This window comes from Podarcis raffonei, chromosome 8, assembly GCF_027172205.1.
Source record: "Podarcis raffonei isolate rPodRaf1 chromosome 8, rPodRaf1.pri, whole genome shotgun sequence".
Classification (NCBI taxonomy): Eukaryota; Metazoa; Chordata; class Lepidosauria; order Squamata; family Lacertidae; genus Podarcis; species Podarcis raffonei.
In genome coordinates this window covers 733,504-753,097 of record NC_070609.1, presented here as the reverse complement: position 1 = coordinate 753,097, position 19,594 = coordinate 733,504, and the positions used below count along the sequence as shown (strand labels likewise).

The window sequence follows — 19,594 nt, the reverse complement described above, 5'->3', positions numbered from 1 at the left end:
AGTGCATGCACACGAAAGCTCATACCAAGAACTAACTTAGTTGGTCTTTAAGGTGCTACTGGAAGGAAATTTTTTTTTTATTTTGACTATGGCAGACCAACACGGCTACCTATCTGTAACTTCCTAGGAAAGTTCAGCATGGACAGCAAACTCATCAGTGTCACCCAATCTCTCTTATCCCTCTCCCCAGGCATGACATGAAGAAGGAATTCAACACCTTGGCCAAGAACTTGCAAGTCACAGCTCTGGGTATGTAGTAGGAATTACTATGGGGCACCAGATGTGGCAAAGAACCCAGCTGCAATCATTACCTCATATGAACTAAGGTAAAAGGTAAAGGTACCCCTGCCCGTACGGGCCAGTCGTGTCTGACTCTAGGGTTGTCCGCCCATCTCACTTAGGAGGCCGGGGGCCAGCGCTGTCCGGAGACACTTCCGGGTCACGTGGCCAGCGTGACGAAGCTGCTCTGGCGAGCTGGCACCAGCGCAGCACACGGAAACGTCGTTTACCTTCCCACTAGAAAGCAGTACCTATTTATCTACTTGCACTTAAGAGTGCTTTCCAACTGCTAGGTGGGCAGGAGCTGGGACCGAAAGATGGGAGCTCACCCCGTCGTGGGGATTCGAACCACTGACCATGCGATCGGCAAGCCCTAGGCACTGAGGTTTTACCCACAGCGCCACCCGCGTCCCTCTCATATGAACTAAAGTCTCCTCCAATTAAATCTGTATACAGCCACTACTGTAGTTTGCCCCACTGTGAGTTCTTTGATGGCAAACAAGATGGGCCCTGTGGCTGAAGCTCTTTCCACATGCTTGCCACTGTTAGGGTTTCTCCCCTGTATGAATTCTATGATGGGACATGACACTATCCATTTTTCTGAAGCTCTTTCCACACTCTTGTAACTGATAGGGTTCTTCTCATGGATTAACTCTTTGATGGGCCCTAAGATGGCATTTTTGAGTAAAGCTCTTTCCACACTAAAAGCACTGATAAGGTTACTCCCTTGTATGAATTCTTTGATGGGAAGTGAGTTTGCGGCTCGTATTGAAGCTGCTTCCACATTCCAAACATTTATAGGGTTTCTCCCCTGTATGAATTCTGTGATGGGTTGTGAGACTGGTGCTCTGGATGAAGCTCTTTCCACATTCCAGGCACTGATAGGGTTTCTCTCCTGTATGAATTCTTTGATGGGAAGTGAGATTGCTGCTCCTATTGAAGCTCTTTCCACATTCCAAGCACTGATATGGCTTCTCCCCTGTATGAATTCTTTGATGGACAGTGAGCTGGCCTTTGTCTATGAAGCTCTTTCCACATTCCAAGCACTGATGGGGTTTCTGCCCTGTGTGAATTATTTGATGGACAGTAAGCTGGCGTCTGTGAATGAAGCTCTTTCCACATTCCAAGCACTGATAAGGTTTCTCTCCTGTATGAATTCTTTGATGGGCCATGAACTGGCCTTTGTGAATGAAGCTCTTTCCACATTCCAAGCAATGATAAGGTTTCTCCCCTGTATGAATTCTTTGGTGGGAAGTGAGCTTGGACCTCTCATTGAAGCTCTTTCCACATTCCAAGCACTGATAGGGTTTCTCTCCTGTATGAATTCTTTGGTGGGAAGTGAGCTTGGACCTCTCATTGAAGCTCTTTCCACATTCCAAGCACTGATAGGGTTTCTCCCCTGTATGAATCCTTTGATGGGAAGTGAGATTTGCCCTCTGATTGAAGCTCTTTCCACACTCTAAGCAGTGATAGGGTTTCTCCCCTGTATGAATTCTCTGATGGTCAGTAAGCTGACTTCTGAGAACAAATCTCTTTCCACATTCCAAGCACTGAAAGTGTTTTTCCCCTGTATGAATTCTTTGATGGGTTGTGAGACTGGTGCTTTGGGTGAATCTCTTTCCACATTCCAAACATTTATAGGGTTTCTCCCCTGTATGAATTCTCTGATGGGAAGTGAAACACTCTCTTCGACTGAAGCTCTTGTCACATTCTTGGCACTGAAAGGGTTTCTCTGTTGTATGAATTATTTGATGGGACATAAGTTGGCCTCTTAGAATGAAGCTCTTTCCACACTCCCAGCACTGATAAGGTTTCTCCCCTGTATGAATTCTTTGGTGGGAAGTTAAACTGTTCTTTTGCCTGAACCACTTTCCACATTCCAAGCACTGATAAGGTTTCGCCCCTGTATGAATTCTATGATGGACTGTGAAACTCTCCTTTGTTCTGAAGCTCTTTCCACACTCTTGGCACTGGTATGGTTTCTCCCCTGTATGAATTCTTTGGTGGGAAGTTAATCTGTCCTTTTTTCTGAAGCTCTGCCCACAATCTTGGCACTGATAAGGTTTTTCCCTTGTATGAATTCTCTGGTGGACAGTGACCTTGTATCTCTGACGGAACCTCTTTCCACATTCCAAGCACTGATAGGGTTTCTCCCCTGTATGAATTCTTTGATGAGTCCTGAGCTGGGAGCTCTGAGAGAATGTCTTATCACATTCCAAGCACTGATATGGCTTCTCCCCTGTATGAATATTTTGATGGACTCTTAGTTGGTGGCTGTGACTGAAGCTCTTTCCACACTCCAAGCACTGATAGGGTTTCTCTCCTGTATGGATTCTTTGATGGGAAGTGAGACTGCCGTTCCTAATGAAGCTCTTTCCACATTCCAAACATTTATAGGGTTTCTCCCCTGTATGAATTCTCTGATGGATATTGAGAAGGCTCCAGTGTTTGTAGCTCTTTCCACATTCCAAGCACTGATGGGGTTTCTTCTCAAGGAGATTTCTTTGATGGGAAGTGGCATGGGAGCTCTGACTGAAGCTCTCTCCACAGTCTGAATCCTGATATGGCTCCTCCACTGTGTGGATTTCGTTGTGGTCTCCCTCGTTCTTCATCTCCAATTCATCACCACCTGCAACTATGTGGCAAACAAATTAGAGCCTCAGGAATAATAATAATAATAATAATAATAATAATAATAATAATAATAATTTATTTGTACCCCAGCCACTCTGGGCGGCTTCCAACAAAGATTTAAAAATAGATTAAAATTTCAGACATTAGAAAACTTCCCTAAACAGGGCTGCCTTCAGATGTCTTCTAAATGTCACATAGTTGTTTATCTCCTTGACATTTGATGGGAGGGCGTTCCACAGGGTGGGCTTATCACAGTGAAGGAACCACCAGCAGGCCCTTGGCACTGGACTTCAGTATCCGGGCAGAACAATGGGGGTGGAGACACTCCTTCAGGTATACTGGGACGAGGTCATTTAGGGCTTTCAAGGTCAGCACCAGCACTTTGAGTTGTGCTCGGAAACATACTGGGAGCCAATGTAGGCCTTTCAGGACCGGTGTAATGTGGTCTCAGCGGCCGCCCCCAGTCACCAGTCTGGCTGCCGCATTCTGGATTAATTGCAGTTTCTGGGTCACCTTCAAAGATGAGAGCCGCAACCCCAGAGTCGGCCACGACTGGACCTAATGGTCATGGGTCCCTTCACCTTTAAAGATTTTTTTTTAAGAATCGGTTTAATGATCGCCTCTTTCAGTGGGTCTGGGAAGGCTCCCTCACAGAAAGAAGCATTCACCACCCCGCAGAGCCCATCGCCCAGCCCTTCCCAGCTCGCTTTTATTAGCCAGGATGGGCAAGGATCAAGAAGACAGGTGGTTGGTTTCACTTGTCCAAACAGCATGTCCACATCCTCGGAGGTAACAGATTGAAACTGATCGCATATAACATGACTAGACAGGATTCTAGCCCTCTCCCGCCCGGGCCCTGCTCCCACAATGGTGTCTACCTCCTTCCGAATCTGAGCAACTTTATCGGCAAAAAACTTTGCAAAATCATTCCAGGAGATCTTGGGGTCTTTACAAGGTCCCAATGGTAAAGGCGGTTCTGTTAAATTGCAAACCACCTGAAAGAGTTTCCTGCTGCTATTTTCTGCAGATGCAATAGAGGCGGTCAAGAAAGTCTTCCTCGCCGTCACTGTCACCACTTGATAGGCTTGATGTTGAGCTCTAACCCGTGTCCGGTCCGATTCAGAATGAATTTTCTACCACCGGCGCTCTAGCCATCTCAAATATCGTTTCCTCACCCTCAGATCCGTGGAAAACCACAGGGCTGTCCGGGCTCCATGCAATTGGAGAGGGCGCTTCGGAGCCAGACAGTCGATAGCCCTGGTTAACTCCACATTCCAGTGGGCCACCAGGGAATCGGCTGAAAGGCCATCAACATGGGATAAAGCATCCCCTACCACTCTCTGGAAACCATTTGGATCCATTAAGTGGCGGGGGCGGACCATCTGAATCAGTCCCATCTCCCTGCAGAGGGGATGGGTCACAGAGATGTCCAGTTGCACCAGGAAGTGATCTGACCACGGCACTTCAGTTGTTTCACTTTTAGCTAGTGTCAGATCACCCATGTCACTAGAGGTGAACACCAGGTCTAAGGCATGTCCGTGGCTATGGGTTGGGCCAGACTTATTCAGGGACAGCCCCATGGAGGCCATGCTTTCCACGAAGTCCCGAGCGGCCCCTTGTAAGGTTGTGTCAGCGTGGATGTTAAAATCCCCTAGGACGACCAAGCTAGGTGTCTCCAGGAGAACATCCGCCACGACCTGAAGCAGCTCGGGCAGGGAATTCTTGGTGCTGTGGGGAGGTCAGTACACCAAAAGGAATCCTGTACTGCCCCTATTGCCCAACTTCCAGAACATGCACTCAGAGAACTGGGTCTTCCCAATAGGACACCTGGTGCAAACTAATGACTTCCTAAAAATCACTGCAACGCCCACCCACCCCCGCCCATATGACCTGGGTTGCTGTGCAAAAGAGAAACCTGGTGGACAAGCAGCGGCAAGGACAGGCCCATCTGCTTCATCCAACCAAGTCTCTGTTACACATGCCAGGTCAAGTCCTCCATCCACAATTAGGTCATGGATGGCAGTGGTCTTATGAATCATTGACCTGGCATTGCACAGCAGCACCTTCAGGTCATGTGGGTTTCCCTTGTTGATTCCAGAATCCATCCAGTCAAGGCCAGACCTGGAGGCAGGGATAGTCTTCAAAAAATAACTAAGCCTGCCTCCTGGGTAATGGCATGTTCTGGTCTCAGCGTAACTCCTCCTCCTGCCCATGATCTCTGAGATTGGGTGTCCCAGTGCACCCCCCCTCCCCGTGGAACTTGCCCCAGCCATTCTGTTGGCTGGGGCCCACTCCCAGGCAGCCCTGATCCTGCCCCTTAAAAACAAAACACAAACCATACAACAACCAATAAAACAAAACAAAACAACGTTATACCTAAATGAATCCCCAACCAGATATCCTTTTAGAAGACATCTGAAGGCAGCCTTGTTTAGGGAAGCTTTTAATGTTTGATGGACTACTGTATTTTCAAATTTTGTTGGAAGCCGCCCAGAGTGGCTGGGGAAACCCAGCCAGATGGGCGGGGTATAAATAATAAATTGTTGTTGTTGTTGTTGTTATCCATTCCACCCCCCAACAGAGCAAGGGGGGGGGGAGAAGAGGAAAATTAACATGCCACTGACTGCTTAAGGTCATTTAAAAACACATTAGATTAGACACTTGGAACAGGGAAGCAATAGCAGAAGAACTCCACACTTCCCCAAGAGTTTGTTCCAGCGAGTCCAGCCCCAACCTCTAGGCACTGCAGCAGGAGTCCGTTTGTAGCTGAGAATGTGCGGGCCTGGCCCCCGTCCCCCAGGCCAGTTGGAAAAGCCCTTGGAAGGGAGCAGGACCTGCAGTCCTCGCCACAGCCGATGGTCCCAAATTATGGAGCAGTGCTAATTAATGCTTGTGACAGGGAAAGAACTGGTGGGAGTTAGATGTGAGGTCTTCCTCCAGGGTTCACTGCCTGAGGTTCAAAAAGCCTGCTTATTTTCTGGGATGGATTTTGTTTGGCCCAATCATGCGATCTGTGCCATCTCCAATGTCACTCGTCTCTTTAGTCAGCCAAGGACAGAAAGAAGAAGAGAAATAGAACATCTGACAGAAGCCACTTCAACTTCCTGAATCATTTTGAAGATACATTTAAGAAGGCCTGGGCAGTTTAGAGGAGCCTGAAAAAATATTTTTGGGGGGTTTTATCTGCCCTGGAGTAACTTCATCTGAGCAATTTCCCCCCTGCTCAGCACCTTGCGCCTCTGGCGGCCCTGCCCCTATGAGGGGCTGCTGAGCAATGGAGTCTGGGGGGGAAGGAGAGCTGTCAGCGCTCCTCCTCCTCCTGTGCATCTGGCCAGAGCCATGGCTGCTTTCCTGAGGCCCTTCCTCTGCTTCTGCCCCCATGAAGGGGCCCCGATGGGAGGCTGTGGGGGCTGCAGACAGGCCAGCCCTTCAAGAGCAAAAGGGGGCCATCTTGGAGGGGGGTAGGCAAGATGATGATGATTTTATTATTTATATGCCAGTCATCTGGCTGAGTTTCATGCTTTGAAAAGGCAGGACCGGAGGAAGAATATTCACAGGGAAAGCAGTCAACAGTCTTCCATCCAAGGCTGGCTGTGGGAGTGTTAGCATCCCAGGTGCTGCAGGTGCTGCTATTGAGCCCCATCGAAAAATCAGAGGTTCGTCACATAGAGAGATGTCTTGAATTACAAAACAGATAGGATGATCCAAGAGGGAGCCTTACCAAGAGAGTCCAAGATCCGACGATTCTCCTCCATGACTTCCTTATGGAGAGCTCTCTGGTCAGGATCCAGCAACGCCCACTCCTCGTCTGTGAAACGGACAGCTACATCTTCAAAGCACACTGGACCCTAAAAGAAAAAGATTGTCCTCTTAGACCAAATAAAGGTGAACTGTTACACTTTGTTGTCTTCTGCCTCTTAATTGATGTCCTGTTTTAATGGGAATCTTTTTCTGCGCATTTTATGGATGCATATTTTTTGGGCTAATGGAATTATTCATTGTGTACAGTGGTGCCTCTGGTTGCGAACGGGATTCGTTCCGGAGGCCGTTTGCAACCGGAAACTACTGCAACCCAAAGTGTCTGTTCTGCGCATGCATGTGGGGCGGTCTACCACTTCTGTGCATGTGCGAGCAGCGAAAGACCACTTCTGCGCATGCGCCACTGGAGAAACCCAGAAGTAACCTGGTCTGGTACTTCCGGGTTTGCCGCGTTCGTAACCGGAAGGTAACATAACCTGATGGCAATGTAGCCAAAGGCACAACGAGGGGCATTAAGAACCTGGTGTTTGTTGGTGTGTCTCCCCCTGAGTGCGGGTGTCCAATCTCACCCGTCCGGAGCTGAGAGCAGCACCCACTCCTCCAAACTTCAAACAAGACATACATTCGAAAACGCATGCACAACAAGAGACAGAACAAAGGGAACGGAAGTGATAGGAACTGTCTTCCGTTCTCACGCTTCCAAGCATGGAATGTAAACATAGGACATGTGATCTAACACTCACACATCCAGCGACGGGAGAAGGAAAATATTAACAGTGTTCTTCAAATCATTCTTCAAATCCAGTGCACAAACATTCCCGTTTTCCACATGGAAGGATCCCCTTCCTTCTTTCCCTGTGTGCTGTTCTTGCCGGGTGGGGAGAACCCTCTGGAAGCCCTATAGACATCTTCAAGGTGCGCAGGGGAATGAGAGGGGGAAAGCCCCATTGTGGGACTGATGGGGTGAATCCTGGCCACTCTTTGGTATGGTGTGTGAACTGCTTAGAAGCCCATTCCTCTGTGTCCACCTGTCCATGACATCCTCTCTCCCCACATGGCCCCTTCCTCCTACCTGCTCTGGTTTGAGTCGGCTGCAAACCTCTCGGGGTCCCTTGGCCTCCTGGTAGCAGAACTGCCTCAACTGCTGGCTCTGCACCTCTGAGCAAAGGGTGTCCTCCTCACCCAGGATCTTCCTCACATTGTTTTCCCAGAATCCCCCACTGCTCCCATGTTGGATGGCATGGACTCTTCCTGCTTCAGGGCCAGCTGAGTCTTGCTCATCCATCTCTGTTCTCAGGAAGCCTCCAGGAGATCAGAGGGAGTCCCCACGTCTTCTGCCAAGTTCTGCCTGTCCTAATGAGAGGTTTTGGCAAATCCTAAAAAGCAAATACATTTATCTGGTATAAAATTGATACACAGTAAGGAGGAGATAAGGGTTCCCTGGGCAAGCATGGAGAAGTATTTGCAGGAATCACAGGCCAGACTCAGAGTTTCTTTTTTAAAAGAGAAAGAATGAAGTCAGAATTGACAAGTGAATCATTTGTACCAAGTGTAGTTTGGACTCAAGGCAAGAGTGGGGGTCCCTCCCCCCCCCAAATGCCAGGGCACATTTCTTTCCAGCGCCTCTCTCCTTTTCCAGAACTTGGAATCTCCCCTGTTCTCAAGACAGACTACTGGGGTGGGGTCCCTTTTTCCTTTGTTCTGAGGGCCAGATCCTGACCTGACCAAAGGACAGCTCTCGAAAGCAAGAAAAGTAGGACTGCCCTTCATTCTGTGATTGTACGTGGCTTAAAGTTCTTTTCAGTATTGTGTTTTAATGTTGTAATCTGCCTTGGGAACTGAGGGTGAAAATGGGATGGGGATGATGATGGTGGTGAAGTTGTTACATAGCTTAACCCCCCCCAGCCCCACTTGCTTGGAGGTTCTTTGGCATCTAGCATGGTCCCTCAGGTGGCCTTGGGGACTGGCAGTGCCCACTGGAAGCTCCAGCCTTTGGCACAGAGAGGATGTGGCCATGGGCTTCCTGCTCTGGATCCCATGGGATGGTTGCAAGTCCTCTGGGTGGAACTGCCCTGGAAGACGGCTCCGAAACTGGCCCCTAATGGATGGGCCCCCTCTTTTGATTTGTGCTGTATTCATCCCACATTTCTCTCCAATCCATGGGTCTGCCCCTCCTCATTGAATATCCATTTATGTCATTTAAATTCTACTGGATATTGATCCAGAGCAGAACTCTCGCATATAGTTAGCAGAGTAAAAAGTCAAACACATTGCAGGATTCCCCAAAAATAGATCAGAGGCAATTATATATTTCATCCAGCAGAGCTTTACTGCTAGCCAAGGTAAATGAGCATAATGGTCACAAATGCAACACATCCAGGATTGGCACTGTCCAGTTGCAGCAGAAGTGCAGAGGGTTTGAGGACCGGGACATTCGCAGGGAAGCCAAAATGCTTGTTTACAAAGCTATTGCACTACCAACCTTACTGTATGCTTGTGAAACATGGACCACTTATAAACCCCATCTCCAACTCCTCAAAAGATTCCATCAACGGTGTCTCCAAAATATTTTACACATCACTTGGGAAGACAGGAGAACTAATGCCAGTGTACTAGAAGAAGCAAAGATCACCAGTGTGGAAGCAATGATTCTTCAACATCAACTTCATTGGACTGGTCATGTTGTGCGGATGCCTGATGATCGTCTTCCAAAGCAACTACTCTATTCCAAACTTAAAAATGGAAAGCATAAAGCTGGTGGTCAAAAGAGGTTTAAAGATCGTCTCAAGGCAAATCTTTAAGAAGTAGTATAAACACCGGGACGCGGGTGGCGCTGTGGGTAAAAGCCTCAGCGCCTAGGGCTTGCCGATCGAAAGGTCGGCGGTTCGAATCCCCGCGGCGGGGAGTCGTTCGGTCCCAGCTCCTGCCCACCTAGCAGTTCGAAAGCACCCCTAAGTGCAAGTAGATAAATAGGTACCGCTTACTGGCGGGAAGGTAAACGGCGTTTCCGTGTGCGGCTCTGGCTTGCCAGAGCAGCGATGTCACGCTGGCCACGTGACCCGGAAGTGTCTGCGGACAGCGCTGGCCCCCGGCCTCTAGAGTGAGATGAGCGCACAACCCCAGAGTCTGTCAAGACTGGCCCGGACGGGCAGGGGTACTTTTACCTTGACCTTTACCTTTATAAACACCGACAACTGGGAAACACTGGTGCCTGCGAGTCCCCCAGTTGGAGAACAGCCTTGACCAAAGGCTCGAACTCAGGACGCAGGGGGAAATGTGCGAAGAGGGAGGCAGGCTTGGCAAAGCCACACCGGGATCGGCTCCAGCCCGGAAACCCATGTCCCCACCGTGGAAGGACGTGGGGATCCAGAATTGGCCTCTACAGTCACTTACGGACTCACTGTTAAGGCCGTGTTCGTGGAAGACCATCTTCCTCGTCTACCAGGGATCGCCCAAGAAGAAGAATATAAACTCCCCCCCTGCCCCCCCCCGGCAGCCCTGGGACTTGCCCCCTTCTCCCCCTGCGCCCTATGGGGAAGAGAGAGGAGACGCACCAGATCCCAAAGGTGCCCCCGACGCAGCTCTTGCAGAGGAGACGAAAGGAGAGAGGAAATGGGGGGGCGGGAGGGGGCCTCGTCCTCCCCCTTATTTCCTGTCCTCTCTAGGAATCCAGCTCAGTTCCCTTTAACCCTTGCAAGGCGGAGCACGTCAAACTCACATCCTCTCTATTCCGGAGCCGGGAGGAGCCTCGTCCTTTGCAGACGCGCCAGGCGCCTTATTTGCGGAGACCGGAATGAATCCAAAGGGGGAAGAGAAAAGAGACTCACGGATCCCAGAAGGCGCCCCCGAGGCAGCACTGGCGGAGCAGAGAAGCAACAGGCACCCCCCTTGCAGGAAGGGATGGGGAGGAAGGGTCTTTGGCTCTGGGGGACACGGCCCCCTTTATTCCCAGTCCTCTCCCGGAATCCAGCCCAGTTCCTTTGAACCCTGGGCGAGCCGGGCGCACCCAGCTCTCCCCCCCCTTCTGCAAAGCAGGAGCCCCGGGCATCGCAGCCCCCAGGGGGGTCGTATTTGCATCCCTCCCACCATCACCAAAACGTCACGTCCTCGTCACAGAAGAGGAGTGGTTGTCATGCAGAAAGGAGAAAGTGTCGCCCCCCCCCGCCCCTCATTCCAGCTCCCCCCGCCTTGGAAGGAGCTGCTTCCCCAAAGAGCAAGAACGGGATTCACACCTCCTCCTCCCAGTCGCGAGGCCTTCCTGCGCAGATTCTCCTCTGGAAGGATCCGGATTTCTGCCTGGGGTGTGGGCTGCCTCCTGGGGCGAAGCCGGATTCCCCCTAAGGGGGGGGGGGCAAAGGACCTTCTGCTGGAGGGAGGGAGGGCGAGGGAGGGGAGCCCCGGATTCCTGTTTCTGCCTTGAATCTGCAGAGGAAACATTGTATCCGCTCTTGCTACATTTTGTCGCGCGCTTCTTCCCTCTTTCTGCTCTCGGTTTCTTGCGCTCAAGGCGTCGCGCAAAAGAGCCGAGCTCTCCTGGCGGATCGCGCGCTCCAGACCCGGGGCTGCTGCTTCCTGACTTCGGATTGGCTGCCTGTCGCCTTTGGACGATGCCCATTGGTCAGCGATGGTTCTTTGAGAAATCCTGATGTTTCATTGAGGGGTTTCGGGACTCCTTTGAAGGGTTTACAAGCCTCTTGGCTGCAGATCACTAGGAGGGGAGTTTATATGTGGAGGGGGCCACTCAGGCTCGTCGTCCTGCGTGGGTGAATGGGATTTGGGGGTGTTTGGATGGCCTCTTAGTCCCCGGCTCTACCAACAGCTCGAGGGGTGAAAGGCCCGGAGGAGTCGCCTGAGGTCCCGCCCCCCCCAAACAAGGCTGCTTTGTTGTCCTGCAAGGGGCCAGGAGTGTCTCTGCAAGGCCGTCCTCCGGGTGGTCCTTCTCCTCCTTTATTTCAACCCCTCATCCCCAGGGGCCTGAGAGGGGATCCCACCCCCTACCCCCTAGCGATGGAACGGGTTTCAGATATATATCTGATACAAAAGTATCCAGCTTGCCTGTGGGGCAGGTGGGGGAACATAATGGAACACTCTTGCAGGCCCCACGGCCTCCTCCGGGGAAGGGGTCCTGGTGTTCTGGGACTCCCAGCTGCTCTCTCGTGAGTACGCAGTCTAGCAGAGTAAAAGCAGCGCAGAGGGAGATGAGCAGGAGAAAACAAGGAGCCCCACCAATTTCCAGCTTGGAGGCACTGGGAGAGCAAGCACTGTGAACCTCTCTACTCATGATGTGAACCACCCTGGCATCCTCAGATCAACGGTGCTCTAGAAATTTAATAGCTATAGAAATAATAAATAAAGCTTGTGTGGTAGGAATTTGCTTCTACACCATCAGTTTGTTTCCCAGGTGAGGGAACACAAATATAAACACGGGACCAAGGGAATGAGAGCAATTCTGTTGGGACCCAGTTTATTCAAACTATTGCAATAGGACAGCCTTACTAAGCAGTTGTTCAGCAGAGCTTCTAGTTCGAAAAGGCTGCCAGGAGGCATATTAGAAGAAAGCTAATATACACAGCACACAAAGACCCATAAAATGCCACAACACTCTTCCACTTGCATCAAGAAAGGTCTCAGATCATGGGACGTGTGGCTTAATGCGAATATCGACTCCCACAGTTCCCAGGCCATTTGTTAGGCTGTTAGGCTGCTGAATGAAAAGATAAAAACAGGGCAACTGACTTTCGGGTTTGGTGGGTGTGCATCAGTAAAGGAGGGGAATTAAGACTAAGAGAGCTGAGTGGGGGGGGGTGCGCTTGTGTAATCTCACTGTATATAAGTTGTACAAGTGACAATAAAGTATTTCTATTGTATTTGGGTCTCATATGTCTCACTTCAACAACGTTCCTAGGCAACCAGGCTAAGGAAATGCTAGCTCAATGCTTCTCTCGTTCTTTCTTTCCCAAAACATCACCTGCCCTTCTGGGGTCAGAAAAGGCTGCAAGCTGTAGGGAACAAACACATCACAGCTTTATATAGTTCAGGAGGGTGGAATGAGGGTTACAAAATGCAGGCATACAAATCAAGCCTAATACATTCTATCTAAAATGTTAAATGCAATTAACTAGGACACTTCAAACAAAATCAAAATCATTAATATCTAATTCAATCAACTATCTCAAATTTTACACCAACTCCTTCCAAGGACAGTAAGTGTCACCCAATCTCTCTTATCCCTCTCCCCAGGCATGACATGAAGAAGGAATTCAACACCTTGGCGAAGGACTTTCAAGGGTACGTGGTAGGAATTACTATGGGGCACCAGATGTGGCAAAGAACCCAGCTGCAATCTCCAAAAATTAAATCTGTACACAGCCACTACTGTAGTTCACTCCCACCATGAGTTCTTTGATGGGAAGCAAGACGGGCCCTGTGACTGAAAGTCTTTCCACACACTTGGCACTGAAATGGTCTCTCACTTTTGTGAATTCTTTGATGGGAAGAGAGATGGCTGCTCTGACTGAAGCTCCTTCCACATTCCACACACTGATAGGGCTTGTCCCCTGTATGAATTCTTTGGTGGGAAGTGAGATGGCTGCTCTGACTGAAGCTCTTCCCACATTCCACACACTGATAGGGCTTTTCTCCTGAATGAATTCTTTGATGGGAAGTGAGAGACGCAGTCTGATTGAAGCTCTTTCCACATTCTAAGCACTGATATGGTTTCTCCCCTGTATGAATTCTTTGATGGACAGTGAGCTGGCGTTTGTGAATGAATCTCTTTCCACATTCCAAGCACTGATGGGGTTTCTGCCCTGTGTGAATTATTTGATGGACAGTAAGCTTGCGTCTGTGAATGAAGCTATTTCCACATTCCAAGCACCGATATGGTTTCTCTCCTGTGTGAATTCTCTGATGGACAGTAAGCTGGTGGTTGTCACTGAAGCTCTTTCCACATTCCAAGCATTGATATGGTTTCTCTCCTGTATGAATTATTTGATGGACACTGAGCTGGCATTTGTGAATGAAGCTCTTTCCACATTCTGAACACTGATAGGGTTTCTTCCCAGTATGAATTCTCTCATGGACAGTGAGCTGGCGTTTGTGAATGAATCTCTTTCCACATTCCAAGCACTGATAGGGTTTCTCCCCTGTATGAATTCTCTGATGGGAAGTGAAACTGTCCTTTTTTCTGAAGCTCCTCCCACACTCTTGGCACTGATAGGGTTTCTCTCCTGTATGAATTGTTTGATGGGCCATGAGCTGGCCTCTTTGAATGAAGCTCTTTCCACATTCCAAACACTTATATTTTTTCTCCCCTGTATGAATTTTTTCATGGTCAGTGAGGTGGCTTCTGTGAGTGAAGCTCTTTCCACATTCCAAGCACTGATATGGTTTCTCCCCTGTATGAATTCTTTGATGGACAGTGAGCTGGCCTTTGTCTATGAAGCTCTTTCCACATTCCAAGCACTGATGGGGTTTCTGCCCTGTGTGAATTATTTGATGGACAGTAAGCTTGCGTCTGTGAATGAAGCTCTTTCCACATTCCAAGCACTGATAAGGTTTCTCTCCCGTATGAATTCTTTGATGGGCCATGAACTGGCCTTTTTGAATGAAGCTCTTTCCACATTCCAAGCACTGATAAGGTTTCTCCCCTGTATGAATTCTCTGATGGGAAGTGAAACTGTCCTTTCGACTGAAGCTCTTTCCACATTCCAAGCACTGATAGGGTTTCTCCCCTGTATGATTTCTTTGATGGACAGTGAGACTGAAGCTGTGAAGGAAGCTCTTTCCACACTCCAAGCACTGATAGGGTTTCTTCCTGATAGGATTTATTTGATGGGAAGTGGAACGGGAGCTCTGACTGCAGCTCTGTTCGCACTCTGAATATGGATATGGTTCCTCCACTGTGTGGATTTTGTTGTGGTCTCCCTTGTTCTTCATTTCCAATTCATCACCACCTGCAACTGAGAGAGAAATGGATTAGAGCCGCAAATTATGGAGCAATGCTAAATAATGCTTGTGACCCAGGAAGAACTATAGGGAGTTAGTGTTACGAAAAAGGAGCAATGCAGAAGCGAGCTCCAGGTGGCTGGAATGGTAAACAGGAAGCTGATGTTATGGGACAGTACCGTGGGAACCAGGGACGGTCTATTCAGTGCACTGAGCACCGGATGTTAGCTCAGAGTGTCACATGACCCTGTACTGGAAGTACATGGGTGGAGTTTTTCTCTCTCTGCAGTTGTGATGAGAGGGTACAGACATGATTTCTCTGTACTGCTGGAAAGACAGAAATAAAAGCATGTAAATATATTTCTGTCTGTCTCTTTCCCCTCCCTGGGAGAGGAGGGGGAGGAATGGTGTGTTCTTCTTCACGTTGGGAAGAATCGCCGATTGGAGACCTCCCCTGGTCTTGCCGGGAGTCGCAGACAGGAGGTCAACAAGGATTCAAGCCAGGCACCTGGAGGGTGGCCAAATTCCTCGGAGCTTCGCTGGCTCTGCTGGCTTGAATTTAACATCTGCTAGCAGATTGCCGATGGTTTACTACTGATCCATGAAAAATCAGCCTGAGTGGTGAGAGGTCGATGAATCGTTGCCATCCTCTGCACCTAAGGAGATAAAGAAAGCGTCTGCCTGCAGCCAGAAAGCTGAACAGACAGCTGGACACCGAGAGGCAACGGAGCCCCAAAAGGTATGTTGAATTTCGGGCTAAAGAGAGTGAACACAGAAAGAATTATTCTCTGTTCACGAGAGAGCTACGTTTGGAAAAAACAAGCTCTGAAAGCTAGGCTGGCATACCAGGAATTCCTGTGGTAGATAAAGATTCCCGTCCCGAGAAAGGTTGCTAGGCAACGACCGTCAGTGCTTGGAAAGTTACTGACAAATGGGACTGGCTCAGAAAGAGCGTGAGAAGTCAAAGATTGTTTTGACTACCTTTGCAGCTGTGGAAAACAGCGTGCAGATTGCCTGCCTGAGAAAGCAGAAATACAGCCCAGAAGTTTGCCTGCCAGTGAAGCAGTAAACAACAAGAGAGACTGTTGGATTTTAGAGGCTTGAGATTGTGAGCTGACCCTTGGATTCAGAATGAATGCCAGGAAGGGGGGAGCGTTACCCTATCCACCTCCCCTGAGTGCCGTGGTTCTGGATGAACACAATCGGCTTGCTGCACTGGAAGTAAAGGACAGGGGGAGGGAGGAACGGAGTTCTAATTCCCCCGCAGATGAAGCTACTGGAGAGAAAGCTCTAGCTTTGAACGTTGTCCGATGTTACAATTGTGGACAGGCTGGGCATCTTCAGCGGAACTGTAAGAAGCCACGCCAGCCAAAAGGAGCTAAGGGCCGCTCAGCAAAGCCTGGGGCGTCAGGCAAAGGTCATACCAAGTCTTCGGTGAAACCTGCAAAAGCTTTGATGGCGAAAGGCACCACGCCAGATGTTGGCAACTCGTTTATAATCGACACTGGAGCGACCGTCCATATGTCCCCACACAAAGGACTCTTTTCAACGTTTAAGAAGCAAAGCTTCGCTGTGAAACAGGCCAACGGTCAGGAGCTGGAAGCGACCGGCGTAGGGACTGTGTATCTTAAGAGTCTGAACTTGACTATTAACAATGTTTACTTGGTTCCAGAATTGAAGTTCAATCTGCTGAGTGTTTCGCAGATTGCAAAGAGAGGACTGAGACTGTCCTATGATGCTGAGAGCTGCAAGATCTACAAAGATGGAGAGTTATATCTTTCTGCCAGACAGAAAGATGGACTATATTTGTTGACTTTTGACCAAAGTGATTACATGGAATGTAATTCATCTGTGTCTAACCTAGTTTCTCTTGCAGGTGTGAGCAAGAAGGTGACCGGGGTCAACAGAGCATTTCAGCGGGTGTATGCTGATGTGATTGGTCCTCTAGAACCATCTAGAGGCAATGCAAGATATTATCTTGTGTGTGTGGATCATTTCTCTAACTTTGTCTGGATTTATGTGTTGAAAAAGCCACAGGAAGCCTTGGAGAGGTTTCAGGAGTTTTGTGACAAGGTTAAGAATATGCATGATGCTAACATTGATTGTCTATTCACAGACGAGAAGCAGATTTTTCTTTTACAGGATTTCCAGAGGTTCCTGCAGAAGAAAGGGATCAGACATAAGGTTGCTGTTTCAGAGGAAGCGTGGAACAGGGGTGTCTGTGTACGGGTGAACAAAGAATTGCAAAAGGGGATGAATGCGCAATTGCTTAGTTCACATTTGCCACATGAGTTCTGGGCGGAGTCTCTAATGTCGTATTGTTATACGAAGATGAGAAAGGTTTCAAAAGAGTTGGGAAGTTCTCCTTTTGAGAAACTGTTCCACAGAAAACCTTCTGTTGCCCATTTCAAGGTTTTTGGGTCTCATGTGAGGACAGAAGCTCCAGGTGGAGTAAAGAATGCCAGAGGCATTTTTGTGGGGTATGAAAAGGGTCTCTACAGAGTAATTTTGTCTGAATCTGGTCAGGTGATTCTCACAAAATTTCTAGAGAGTGCTCCTGAACAGGAGAGAGTGATAGTACACACATTTCCCACAGAGGACGATTCAGATGATGATGTTGATTTTACAAATTACAGTGGTACTGAGAGTGATGACACTGATAGCTCAGAGAGCTCAGTTGTCACAGTCATTGAGAGGAAATCACACACAATGGATAGACCTTCACAGGTGAAGGATGAACCACTGTTTACCATTGGAACTGGTTCTCCAAAGAGTCCTGAGACTGGACCAGTGAGCAGAGAAGATCAGCACCTCATACGTAGGTCTGAGAGAGTTACAAAGGGTCTACCACCCAAGAGGTACTCAAAAGAGTTTGCTAACTTAGCTGTTGCATGTGTTGCTGTTGTACACAACCGAGGACAGGTTGGAGCTGTGTCTAAGTCAGAGACAAAGACACAACAGGGAGTTGCTAGCCAAGGTAATGCAGATGCACTCATTCCTTGGAAGCCAGACAACCAGAGAGGTACACTGGGGAAACCAGTGGCGGGGAGTTCCGAGGGTGGAACTGAAACAACAGGGGAGTGTTATGTGTATAACAACTGTTTGTTTTCTTCTCTGGATCACGCTTTGTTTGCCGCAACACGCATTGATTCTTTTGGGGGAGGATGTTACGAAAAAGGAGCAATGCAGAAGCGAGCTCCAGGTGGCTGGAATGGTAAACAGGAAGCTGATGTTATGGGACAGTACCGTGGGAACCAGGGACGGTCTATTCAGTGCACTGAGCACCGGATGTTAGCTCAGAGTGTCACATGACCCTGTACTGGAAGTACATGGGTGGAGTTTTTCTCTCTCTGCAGTTGTGATGAGAGGGTACAGACATGATTTCTCTGTACTGCTGGAAAGACAGAAATAAAAGCATGTAAATATATTTCTGTCTGCCTCTTTCCCCTCCCTGGGAGAGGAGGGGGAGGAATGGTGTGTTCTTCTTCACGTTGGGAAGAATCGCCGATTGGAGACCTCCCCTGGTCTTGCCGGGAGTCGCAGACAGGAGGTCAACAAGGATTCAAGCCGGGCACCTGGAGGGTGGCCAAATTCCTTGGAGCTTCGCTGGCTCTGCTGGCTTGAATTCAACAGTTAGATGTGAAGTCTTCCTACATAGTTTACTGTCTGGAATTCAAAAGGTCTGGCTCTTTTCTGGGATGGATTCTGTTTGGCCTAATCATGGAATCTGTGTCATCTCCAATGTCAATCTGTCTTTGGTCAATCAAAAACACAAAGAAGCAAGAACAATAACAAGGAACCTAGGAAAAGCTACTTCTACATCCTAAATCACTCTGAAGCCTACATTGAAGAAGGCCTGGGCAGTTCAGAGGAGCCTGATCATGGTTTGAAAAGGCAGAACTGGAGGAAGAATATTCACAGGGAAAGCAGTCAATAGTCTTTCATCCAAGGCTTACAGTTGAGCCCCATCGAAATATCAGAGGTTCCTCCCATAGAGAGATGTGTTCAATTTCAAAGCAGATAGGATGATCCAATAGGAGGCCTTACCTAAAGAGTCCAAGATCCCACGATTCTCCTCCATGACTTCCTTATGGAGAGCTCTCTGGTCAGGATCCAGCAATGCCCACTCCTCGTCTGTGAAATGGATAGCCACATCTTCAAAGCACACTGGGCCCTAAAAGAAAAAGGTTGTCCTCTTAGACAACATAAAGGTGATCTGTTACACTTTACTCTGTTATTTTCTGCCTCTTAACTGCTGTTCTTTTTTAATGGGTTTGTTTTGCTGCACATTTTAATTATGGATAGATATTTCAATGTGTTAATGGAATAATTCATTGTGTATTTTAATGCGAGCTATTAAGAACCTGGTGTTCTTCAAATCATTCTCTTTGTGCAAGCAATCCTATGCAAGGATCCCATTTCCCTGTGTGCTGTTCTGGGGGTCAGGAGCCCCTCCCGATGCCCTAAGACCAAGTTCAAGAGGTGAATGGGGGAATGAGGAGGATGGGGGGGGAAGCCCCTTTGTGTGAATGATGGCGCTGGTTAGGTGTATCCTGGCCATGGTTTGGTACAGTGTGAAAACGCTTAGAAGCCTATTTTAACATTCAATCTAGAAATGAAATTGTAATGACTTATAAACATGTGGGAATGTTCAGGGATGCAGGAGAGGATATATTGTTTGATTATAGCCTTTCCAACTTGTGTTAACAAGTTCACAATTTAGCAGAGTAACATTCCCCTTTTTAAACTCACAGCAGATGCGTTTGCTCAGGCTCGCTAAAGCCTCTATAATAACTGTTCTGGTATTTTCCCCTTTTCCCCTCATAAAAGATAAGACATGACACAGTGTTCTATAAAACCGTAAAAAGAGTTTACTCACATTCTGTTCACAATCGGATCCCAAAAGGCAGAATTAGCTTAGAAAAGTAACATATACCTGGAAACTATCTCATAAAGAGACAGTCCCTTTGTCCTC

General features: G+C 48.5%; 2 protein-coding genes across 7 annotated transcripts in view; both read right to left on the bottom strand.

Moving 5' to 3' along the window:
- LOC128420150 (zinc finger protein 420-like) overlaps window positions 1-19,594 on the bottom strand; it is an 85,192-nt gene that overhangs the window by 59,511 nt on the left and 6,087 nt on the right. Inside the window, exon 1 of one of the 4 annotated variants that reach the window (XM_053401647.1) lies at window positions 6,635-6,736. The exons of the other annotated variants lie outside the window; for them this stretch is intronic. The gene's annotated coding sequence lies outside the window, so the exon portion shown is untranslated. Of the gene's footprint in view, window positions 1-6,634; window positions 6,737-19,594 lie in introns of those variants that run through there. 4 annotated transcript variants of the gene reach the window in all.
- Window positions 891-18,802, bottom strand: LOC128420159 (zinc finger protein 850-like). 3 transcript variants are annotated; one of them, XM_053401673.1, is made up of 4 exons: window positions 10,227-10,241; window positions 7,745-8,048; window positions 6,635-6,761; window positions 891-2,914 (listed from the first exon to the last, which is right to left on the bottom strand). In XM_053401673.1, the coding sequence occupies exons 2-4, from the start codon at window positions 7,955-7,957 to the stop codon at window positions 999-1,001; spliced, it is 2,256 nt and encodes a 751-aa protein (XP_053257648.1). In that variant the 5' UTR covers window positions 7,958-8,048; window positions 10,227-10,241; the 3' UTR covers window positions 891-998. The 3 variants fall into 3 exon arrangements, with proteins under 3 accessions (XP_053257648.1, XP_053257647.1, XP_053257649.1); XM_053401672.1 differs by lacking the exon at window positions 10,227-10,241 and adding an exon at window positions 9,155-9,444; XM_053401674.1 differs by lacking the exons at window positions 6,635-6,761; window positions 7,745-8,048; window positions 10,227-10,241 and adding an exon at window positions 18,667-18,802.